The sequence below is a fragment of the Mandrillus leucophaeus genome, unplaced genomic scaffold, assembly GCF_000951045.1.
Source record: "Mandrillus leucophaeus isolate KB7577 unplaced genomic scaffold, Mleu.le_1.0 Scaffold21, whole genome shotgun sequence".
Lineage (NCBI taxonomy): Eukaryota > Metazoa > Chordata > Mammalia > Primates > Cercopithecidae > Mandrillus > Mandrillus leucophaeus.
Genome location: NW_012102143.1, coordinates 6,905,902 through 6,917,302, shown reverse-complemented (window position 1 = coordinate 6,917,302; position 11,401 = coordinate 6,905,902). Strand labels below are relative to the sequence as shown.

Genomic DNA, 11,401 nt, shown 5'->3' with positions numbered 1-11,401 from the left:
AAAAAAAAAAAAAATTATCAAAGTGGATTAAAAAGCAATAAAACTATGCCAGGTGCAGTGGCTCATGCCTGTAATTCTGGCAAAACCCCGTCTCCACTAAAAATACAAAAATTGGCTAGGCGTGGTAGCAGGCATCTCTAATCCCAGCTACTCAGGAGGCTGAGGCAGGAGAGTCACTTGAATCCAGGAAGTGGAGGTCGCAGTGAGTCGAGATCGCACCACTGCATTCCAGCCTGGGTGACAGAGCAAGACTCCATCTCAAAAAAAAAAAGAGAGAAAAGAAAGGTTAAGTTTAAAAAAAAAATGTTAACAGTCAGGTTTTTGTTCTAGTTCAATTCACTAGAATTAAGCTTTTTATCTACATGTAGGCATGCACTATCTAAGCCTCTAATAATATTTCAGTCTATCTGGAAGAAACATTTTAAATCTTTTTGCAGAGAAACCTCTACAAACTTGCATGTACAGAGCTCTAAACTAGTTATGAATAGTTACTAAGTGGTACTGATACAAGGCAAGTTATTTTGTTAGCCTTTGTAAATATGTTAGAAAGATAATTAAACAGATAGTGAAGGGCTATGCATTGGTGGCTTCTTGTTTTCTCTTTAGAATAATGAGACATACTTTTGGAAAGCATGGCTTTTAAAATGATATAATTTCCCCCCTCTTTGATTAGGAGAGAAGGTAGGGAGAAAGAACAAAAGAAGAGGCAGAGAACATGCTGTCTTTTTATCTGACACCATAGCCATAGGGCTAGGAAGATGTGCCATGGTTCTTTCAAACCTAAGGTATGCGGTTACAATTTATGACTGAAAGCCAGTCATAAATTTTCTTGTTTTTAAAGTACACTCTATGGGTTAAAAATCAACAATCTCTGTAAGATACATATCAAGGATGAATGAACCATTTATAAGTGAGACCTTTTCTGTGATTTTGATTAAATGTCTGTATGTGTTGGCCATGCACAGTGGCTCGTGCCTGTAATCTCAGCACTTTGGGAGGCCAAGGTGGGAGGATCACTTGAGCCCAGGAGTTTGAGATCAGCCTGGGCAACCCAGGAGACTTCATCTCTACAAAAAAAATAATAATAATTTTAAAAAATTAGCTAGGTGTAGTAGCATGCACTTGAGGTCTGAGGTCTCAGCTGCTCAGGAGGCTGAGGTGGGAAGATCACTTGAGCCCAGGAGGTTGAGGCTGCAGTGAGCCACACTCATGCCATTGTACACCAACTTGGGCAACAAAGAGAGATCCTGTCTATAAAAAAAACAAAAAAAAAAAGTTTACATATACATACAGGCTCAAGCTGGGGGTCTGTGGGAAGATAAGATGGGAGTGGAAAGCAGAGGAGTTATTTTATTTTTATGAGGCAAATGTCCTAATAAAAGAGAAGAGTATAATGAACCCATCCCCCAGCTTCAACATTCTGCCAATCTTGCTTGTCTATCCTGCCCCACCACAGTTACTTGTTTGTCTTCCTGTAGCATTTTAAAGCAAACCACTTCATCTGTAAACATTTCAGTGGGTAGAAAGATAATCTTTTTGTGTTTTGTGGTTTTTGTTTTTTTTTTTTTGAGACAGTCTCACTCCGTTGCCCAGGCTGGAGTGCAGTGGCGTAATCTCAGCTCACTGCAACCTCCACCTCCTGGGTTCAAGCAATTCTCTTGCCTCAGCCTCCCAAGCAGCTGGGATTACAGGTGCACACCACCACAACCAGCTAAATTTGTACTTTTAGTAGAGACAGGGTTTCATCATGTTGGCCAACCTGGTCTCAAACTCCTGACCTCAAATGATCCACTCATTTCAGCCTCTCAAAGTGCTAGGAATACAGGCGTGAGCCATTGCACCCAGCCAAAAAGATAACCTTTTAACAGAATCTCAAGATATTGCCTCATTTCTGAGTTGAAGAAAACTTTGAGGTCAAGCAATCCAATGTCTTTCAAAACACCTTCAACTGAGATCCATAGTAAGAAACATATTTTATACCACAACTCACTATACCTACCCATAAATTTCATGTTGAAAATAATCTCTTGGCTGGGAGCGGTGGCTCACGCCTATAATCCCAGCACTTTGGGAGGCCGAGGCAGGCAGATCACTTGAGCCCAGGAGTTTGAGACCAGCCTGCCCAACATGGCAAAAACCCATCTGTGCTAAAAATACAAAAATTAGCCTGGCATGGTGGTACGTGCCTGTGGTCCCAGCTACTCGGGAGGCTGAGACACAAGAATTGCTTGAACCTAGGAAGCAGACTCCAGCCTGGGTGACCGAGTGAGACTCTGTCTTGAAAATAATAATACTTTTTTAAGAAACATTACATACTTACCCTCTCAAACTGATTTCACAACCATGTAGAGGTTGCAACCCACCATTATCTTTCCAACTTCAGATGGAGACTGGAATGGGCTCTGCCCTGCCCCATGTCAGAGATACCTCTACATTCAACCCTAAGTTCTCTCTAGCACTCACCCAAACCAGCAGACCCACTTATAAAATGCTTCACCATCATCCACAGACATCCTCAGCCTCAGAATTTTAAAGGAAGTATGATGACAAAAAGTTGTAATTAAAAAAATACTAAAATGATCAAATCTTTCAGGCTTTAATGATCTTTTGAAATAATCAAGGGTTTGGAAGAAGATTAATGATAGGGAAAAAAAAATATGACATATATTACAAAAGTGAACTGCCTGATAAATGGGCTTTCCAAACGTACCGTGCTCATGAGCGAAGACTGCATGTTGACCTTGTGTGTCTAGGGCAGAAACAATCAAGCAAGATGGACATCCACTGACAGCAAGGCAGTGCAGCCACCCCTCAAACATGCAGACGAGTTACAAATAAGCACTTTGCCAAAAAACTGGTATCATCCCTAACAAAAATGGAACTATTATTGATTTATATACTTTTTCACTCAAAGTGGATGTGGGACAGAATGCATGTGTAAGAGGCAAAAACCTAACCAAATGCACCTCTGCTATGCTAAGGAGAGATAGAAAGCACTCAAAAAGATGGCAGAACCTTGCTCTTCTTTCTTTTTTTTTTTTAAGACAGAGTCTCGTTCTGTCACCCAGGCTGGAGTGCAACAGCGCAATCTTGGCTCACTGCAACCTCGGCCTCTTGGGTTCAAGCGACTCTAGTGCCTCAGCCTCCCAAGTAGCTGGGACTACAGGCATGCACCACCATGCTCAGCTAATTTTTGTATTTTTAGTAGAGACAGGGTTTCACCATGTTGGCCAGGCTGTTCTCGAACTCCTGACCTCAAGTGATCCAGCTGCCTCCACCTCCCAAGGTGCTGAGATTAGCAGCATGAGCCACCATGCCTGGCCTACCTTGTTCTTATTAGATATTTGAAAAAATCCTACCTTTTCACAGAAAATTAAAATTCATTCCTAACGTACATGAAAAATAGGCTTTTTACTATACAAGGTTATTAAGACATAAAAAGTTTTCTTCATGCAATTATTTCACAGTACTTAGCGTTTGGGGATGCTATACTTACAAGGTAAATTAGCTTCAAGTTCTGCAACCTCTGTAGAAACAAAGAAATTATTGTTATTAATATTAGTCGATTACTCCACATAAAATCACCAGTTCTAAATTGGCAATTTCCTCTAGAACACTGAAGAAAAAAAAATAAACTGAAAGAACTGAATAAACCCTAGTCTAAAGTTTAGACTTTAAGCCATTTAGCTGCTTTCGATATACAAAGTGACCTGCAGAAGGCCAACAAATTCAGTCAAAAGTCCTTGAATATTCACTTTAATGTAAAAGAAAAACATTTTAAATTAACACAGAAATGACCTACAGGTAGCCAGTTACTACAGTGTTTTTAAAAGTGGTTCCAAGTACTGGAACGAGTCCTCTCAAAATCTGATCTATATGCACCTTGTGTCTATGTCTGTTCCCAACGCTATCTTCTAGTTATCCCCTCATAGCTGCATTTCTTGGCCCCAGTCCTCTGCCAAAGGGCCTCAGACATCCCAGTTCCTCTTCTACCAGCCACTCATTTGGTGTTTAAGCCCAGCACCCCTCTGCAGGACAAAACTGCAAACCCCCACCACAATCCTGCTCACCACTTCTAGTTTACACAGTACTAGAAGTCTAAACCAGAGCAATCAGACAAGAAAAAGAAATAAAAGGCATTCAAACTAGAAAAAAAGAAAATTATCCCAATTTCAGGTGACATGATCCTATATGCAGAAAGCCCTAAAGAACCGCCCCCCACCCCCCCCACACACACAGACACACACACACTTTAGAATAAAACGCTTGGGAATAAATTTAAGGAGATAAAAGATCTGTATACTGAAAACTGTAAAACATTAATGAAAGACATTAAAGAAGACACGAATAAATATATGGAAAGATATACCACGTTCATATATTAAAAGAATTAATATTGTTGAAATGTCCATACTACCTAAAGCAATCTACAGATTCAATGCAATCCCTATCAAAATTCCAATGGCATTTTTCACAGAAATTTTTAAAAAAATTCTACAATTTGTCTGGAATCACAAAACACCCTGAAAAACCAAAGCAACTTGAGAAAGAACAAAGTTGTAAGCATCATACTTTCTGATTTCAAGCTACAGAAATCAAAACAGCACAGTACTGGCATAAAAATAGACACATAGAACAGAAAAGAGAGTCCAGAAGTAAACCTAAGCATACACAAGTCAACTAATTTATGACACAGGTACCAAGAAAACACCATGGGGAAAGGATAGCTCCTTGAATAAATAGTGTTGGGGAAAGTAGATATTCACATGCAAGGAAATAAAACTGGCTCCTTATCTTATACCATACAAAAAAAATCAACTCAAAATGAATTAAAGACTTAAATGTAAGACCTGACAGTATATAACTCCTAGAAGAAAAGATAGGGAATAAGTTCCTTGACATGGGCCTTGGCAATGATTTTTTTGATATCACACCAAAAGCTCAGGGAACAAAAGCAAAAATAAGCAAGTGGGATTACATCAAACTAAAAAGCTTCTGTACAGTAAAGGAAACACTCAGCAAAATAAAAAGGTAGCCTATGTGCCAGGCACGGTGGCTCACGCCTGTATTCCCAATACTTTGCGAGGTCAGGTGAGTAGATAGCTTAAGCCCAGGAGTTTAAGACCCACCTGGGCAACACGGCAAAATCTTTTTTTTTTTTTTTTTAACAAAATATACAAAAATTAATGGGGCATGGTGGCACACACCTATAGTCCCAACTGCTCAAGATATGAAGTGGGAGGATCATCTGAGCCTGGGAGGTCGAGGCTGCAGTGAGCTGGGACCACACCACAGCATTCTACACCACTCACTCTGGGTGACAAACAGACCCTGTCTCAAAAAAAAAAAAAAAAAAAGAAAATGAAAAAGAAAAGGTAGTCTATGAATTGGGAGAAAATATTTACAAATCATATATTCAATGAGATTAATATCTAAAATATATATAAGGAAATCACACAACTCAATAGCAAAAAAAAAAAAAAATTTTTAAACGGGCAAAAAGCATGAATAGACACATCTCCAAAGAAGAAATAAAAATGGCCAACAGATATATGCAAAGGTGCTCAACATCACTGAACATCAGGGAAATACAAATCAAAATCATGAGAAATCACCTCATACCTGTTAGAATGGCTGCTATCAAAAAGAGCGATAAATGTTGGCAAGAAGGTGGAAAAAAGGGAACCCTTGTATACTGATAGCAGGACTGTACACTTGGTATAGCCATTATGGAAAACAGTATGGAAGTTCCTCAAAAAATTAAAAATAGAACTACCATATCACCCAGCAATCCCACTCTGGTTATCTACCCAAAGAAAACAAAATCAGTATGTCGAACAGATATCTGCGCTTCCATGTTCATTGGAGCATTATTCACAATAGGCAAAATATTGAAATAACCTAAGTGTCACTGACAACTGGATAAAGAAATTGTGGTATACATTGTATATATGCTGGAACACCGTTCAGCCTTTAAAAAGAGATCCTGCCATTTGCAACAACATGGGTAAATCTAGACATTATGATATATAAAATAAGCCAGACATACAAAGACAAATACTACATGATCTTACGTATATGTAGACTCTAAAGTCAAAATGAAGAAACAGAAAACGGTGGTGACTAGGGCATGGGAGCAGGGAAGGGGCAGAATGGGGGGATACAAAGTTATAGTTATGTAGGATGAATAAGTCTAGAGACCTGAAGTACAGCATGATGACTATAGTTCATAATATTGTTTTATATGCTGGAAATTTGTCAACGGAGTAGATTCAGGTGTTATCATTTTTAAAAAGGTAAACTATATGAGAAGATGAATATATTAATTCACTTGACTGTAGTAAACAACCTACTATGTTTATCTTTTTTTTTTTTTTTTTTTTTGAGACGGAGTCTCGCTGTGTCTCCCAGGCTGGAGTGCAGTGGCATGATCTCGGCTCACTGCAAGCTCCGCCTCCCGGGTTCACGCCGTTCTCCCGCCTCAGCCTCCCAAGTAGCTGAGACCACAGGTGCCCGCCACCACGCCCGGCTAGTTTTTTGTATTTTTAGTAGAGACGGGGTTTCACCATGTTAGCCAGGATGGTCTCGATCTCCTGACCTCGTGATCCACCCGCCTCGGCCTCCCAAAGTGCTGGGATTACAGGCTTGAGCCACCGCGCCCGGCCCCTACTATGTTTATCAAAGCAGCATACTGGACCAGGCACTGTGGCTAATGCCTGTAATCCCAGTGATTTGGGAGGCCGAGGCAGGAGGATTGCTTCAGGCCAGGAGTTTGAGACCAGCCTAGGCAACACAGTGAGACCACGATCTCTGTCTCTCTTTTTTTTTTTTTTTTTTTTAGCCTTTTTCCACAACCTCCTAACCTCTTAAAACAAAAAAACAAACAAAGAGTGAGGCATGGTGGCGCATGCCTGTAGTCCCAACTACTCAGGAGTCTGAGGTGGGAAGATCACTTGAATCCACGAGTGTGACGTTGTAATGAGCAATCATCGCCCCACTGTGCTCCAGCCTGGGTAACAAAGTGAGATCACCTCAAAAAAAAAAAAAAAAAAAAAAGTCGTCTTGTATACCTTAAATATTTATAATAAACAACTAATTAATTAAAAATAAAAACCTGCAGTTTAGCAGGGCATGGGGAAGGGTACACTCTGAAATAACTGACCTGGCAAAGTCCTCTGTGCCTCAGACAGAAAGTAGTGTGCTCTGGGGTCTTTGGGCCAGGGAGATTCTCTCCAGCTGTGGGAACTAAGGAAGGAGGAGGTTTCTGGGTTGGGCTTTGGCAAGTAAATAAAATTTAGTCCTGCAGAGTTAGGGGAAGAGAGGAGTATTCCAAGCCGACAAATTAGCAATGTGTGAAAGCATAGCGCATGGAAAAGCACAGAAACCAGACAGCATCCAGTGTGGCCAGAAGAAAGGTCCCAAAACAACAGGTGAGCACTGGGAAACAAAGTAGAAAGGTAGAAACAGGAGCGTGGAGAGAGCTATTGGAGATTTCTGAACAGAAGTTTCTAACCTTTGCCTAAAGAGGACAACCTTAGAAAGGGCAAAGTGCAGGCCAGGTGACCTAAGAGATGGGCAGCAAGCACCTGGCAAAGGCAGAAAAGCTTGGGGGAATTCAGAGCAAACAGAATGGAGAGGTTCTGGCAACTGTAAGCGGGTGGAGGGTGTCAAAGATAGCACCCAGGGGTGATGAGCTGGGATGTGGGAGTGCCAGAAAGCCACTAGAGACAAAGAGAAGGAGTAGGGGAGGGGGAGGAAGAGGAGTAGCATGGGAGGGGGAGGAAGAGGAGGAGAACAAGGCTGGGGGCACAAAAAGGGCAAAGGTGAGGGGTACCTGCAAAGTGATGCCACCTGTCATCACGAGACTGGGTAAGGTCAACAAAAGGGAGAAAAAAGAACCTTGGAGAAAGCAATGGCCAAGGAACGGTGGAAGTGACAGATGAGAAACATGCCGAAAAGCAGAAGAGCCATCAGGAACGTGGTGATTCATTGAAAGAGCACAGGGCGTCCAAGGGGAAAGGCCGTCGGAAGTGGATCAGACCTTGCGGACTGGCATTCAAAATAGCAGGAAAGCAGGAAGAGAGATGGAACGCAGAGTATGAAGCGAAGAACCAAATGTGTGGTCAACATAGCTGCAGCACAACAATTCCTTCAAGAAGGGAAGTGGGGAAAGGCAGCAAGGGGAAGGGGTAATGGAGGCCAGAATGCTTGCAAAGCTGACCACCGAGTGGAGGAGTGAGAAGGCTGGCTGAGGGCTCTACTCCAAGGCTGGGGGTTCAGGAGACCTGCAGGCCTCTGATCTCAGCTATTTATATGCAACAACTAAGCACCTGTATAGAGGCAACTGGCCCATTAAATGCACTCGTTCTAGGGCCCAGGTATGTGGAAGGGGCACCAAAGGTGAAAACAATGGAGGAGCTAGAGAAAGGGAGAGGCCCACCCACAGTAGCTCCCTCTCAGGGCCAGGACATGTTCTGGCCAGGGCAAGCCTTCTCACACTGAGAAAAAGGGCAGATCTCCTCAGCGAAGCTGAGTATGGGGAGAAGAGGAGAAAGAGTTCATCACCCACTTGCCATGATTAGAAACAGAGCAAGTTCTGGCAGGGCGCGGTGGCTCATGCCTGTAATCCCAGCACTTTAGGAGGCCGAGGCGAGCAGACCATGAAGTCAGGAGATAGAGACCATCCTGGCTAACACAGTGAAACCCTGTCTCTACTAAAAATACAAAAAATTAGCCAGGCGTGGTGGCAGGCACCTGTAGTCCCAGTTACTCAGGAGGCTGAGGCAGGAGAATGGTGTGAACCAGCCGAGATCACGCCACTGCACTCCAGCCTGGGCGACAGAGTGAGACTCCGTCTCAAAAAAAAAAAGAAAAAGAAAAAGAAAAAGAAAAGAAATTGAGCAAGTTCTGTGACTAAATACAATCCTGGGAGTCTATCTTCCTGGCAGTCTTATGTAGTGGCCCCTACATTAAAAAATATTCCCTTGACTGTGTGCAGTGGCTCACATCTATAATATCAGCACTCTGGGAGGCTAAGGCAGGAGGATCACTTGAAGTCAGGAGTTTCAAACCAGCTTGGGTAATACAGTCAGACTGTCGCTACAAAAACTTAAAATATATACGTATATTAACAAAATATAATGATGGTGATCCTAGGAAAGGTTCACCATTATTCTTCTCATGCCCACACTGATACATAGTTGCCTTTCCAATGGGCCAGATTTTGTCCTTCCTTAGAGCGACGTGTGGGAAGGGCAGAGGGTAGAGGAAGACAACAGAGCCTGGGACCACACCACCCAACGCTGGTCACATCTGACAGGTGTGACCTACACAGGTGAAGAGCAAATGAGTTGTTCATAGTGATCACTTTTAAATAAGGGTTACCTATATAATTAAACCTGATCTTAAAGCAAATACTAACATATTTTATTCTGTATTATTTATATTTTGTTGATTAGAATTTACAAGAAACTGTTCTTTAGGGCCCTTCTTTTGAGAGATTGATGCTGGCCACTGGAATCCAGCTTTCCCTGGCATGACTCTGTGGCAGTGGCCCAAGCCACCTCAGTAGAGAGTCATAACTCCTGTCACCCAGCTTTTCCTAAGGGAATTTAGAAATGTGTCCAGAGGGCATGGTAAGCAACTGTGGATTGCAAGCAGAGGGGCCAGCATTCCAGAAGCAAATGGTTCAAGAGGACAGTCTAGTGACAAGGGAAGGGCCGAGGTCTGGACACAGAGGGACAATGAGGAGTGAGGCCACTGACCAGTGCTAAACACTGTGATGTGGTAGGACGGAGGAGTGGGAAGAAATGGGCAACAGAACCAGGCCCTTTCTCCTATGGGGACAGGGGTGCGGGAGCAAGAGGCACTCAGGAGCTAGCAGAGTGACAGCCAGAAAGATGCCAGACAACACCTGACGAAGAAAGGAACGGAAGCCCTGGCTGCACATTCGTCATCTGGGGAGTGTTTTGCTGGTTTGACATTTGACAACTTTGTCAGGGACCAATTTACATACTGTAAAATAGACCCATTTTAAGTAAGTGATTCAGTGAATTGTAGTAAATTTTGGAGCTACGTATCCATCACCACAATCTAGTACCTGCTGAGCTTTTAAAAATCCTAATGCCCCATCCCTAACTTTGACCAATTATATCAAGAGTTTCAGGTAGAACTTAGGTCTCTGAATTTTTAAAATTCTCTCCCAGTGCTGGGCGCAGTGGCTCATGCCTATAATGCCAGCACTTTGGGAGGCTGAGGAGGCCAGATTGCATGAGCTCAGGAGTTTGAGACCAGCCTGGGCAACATGGTGAAACCTTGTCTCTACAAAAGATACAAAAATTAGCCAGGTGTGGTGGCATGCATCTGTAGTACCAGCTACTCAGGAGGCTGAAGTGGGAGGATCACTTGAGCCAGAGAGGCAGAGGTGACAGTGTGCTGAGATCGTGCCACTGCACTCCAGCCTGGGCGACAGAGTAAGGCCCTGTCTCCAAAAAAAAAAAAAAAAATCAAATTCCAAGATGAGCATCAGGCTCACATTTGCACGTTTGGTGCAATTCAGTCACAGAAGGAGGGTAGGCTGAGGGAGCTCTTGGACCCAGCCTACCAATGACCCCACCACAGTCAGAGTCCCTGCAGGCTTCTGCTCCTAGAGACAGTGCAAGCAAGGGCTACAATCCTGGGGCAGAGGATTTCAATACAGATGCCTGGCATTTTAGTTCTACCGGGGCAGAATATAAAGTAAGCCAGGCACACTCCCACAGTGCTCCTCTCAGGGAGTTGTCACAAATGACAAGAAGTTTTGCCGCACTTCCAATGAGGGCAAATTAGAATTCACTAACATCAACAGTTATCACCTTAGAGTCAAGGTACAGTAAGACTATAAGCAAAGCTTGGCAGCCTGTGGGCAAAGCAGCGGCCCTTCTCTGCACACCGTCACCACCTGAAGAACGCCACCCACCTACAGGGTAATGAGAAATGAAGATACTTTTAAAATTGCTCAAGTCTTGCCTATCCCAAGATGCTAACACGTCTACCACTCAGTGGCCTGGCATTTCTGGGAGGCACCTGGCTGACACCTTGCACAATTCTGTGGCTGCATAACTTCCTTCTGATAAATTAGACTCTTTTCCTTTCTAACTAAAGATCAAACCACAGGACCCATTTGAAGCATGACTACACTGAAATATCAGATTGCAAAATCCACCTGATCACCACAAAGGCCCCCGCACAGCACGTACTCACCTCCTGCCCTGACCCTTACAACACTGGGCTCCTGCTGGCTCCTTGCCACCTGCTCCCTGACCGTGCACACCTGGGGGCAGGGGCCATGTAACCTGCCCCAACCCTATGAGCTCAGTAGCTGGCACTGTGGCTGGGCACACATGGGGTGCTCGGGAAAAGG

The 11,401-nt window shown here is 43.3% G+C and overlaps 1 protein-coding gene across 6 annotated transcripts in view; it reads right to left on the bottom strand.

Moving 5' to 3' along the window:
• UBE2F (ubiquitin-conjugating enzyme E2F (putative)) overlaps positions 1-11,401 on the bottom strand; it is an 80,464-nt gene that overhangs the window by 51,645 nt on the left and 17,418 nt on the right. For 5 of the 6 annotated variants that reach the window (XR_001006110.1, XM_011980305.1, XM_011980307.1 and 2 more), the window contains one exon: positions 3,497-3,526. The exons of the other annotated variant lie outside the window; for it this stretch is intronic. Coding sequence is in view for 4 of the 5 variants with exons in the window: in XM_011980305.1 (XP_011835695.1) it covers positions 3,497-3,526 (30 nt within the window). In the remaining variant the exon portion in view is untranslated. The remainder of the gene's footprint in view (positions 1-3,496; positions 3,527-11,401) is intronic. 6 annotated transcript variants of the gene reach the window in all.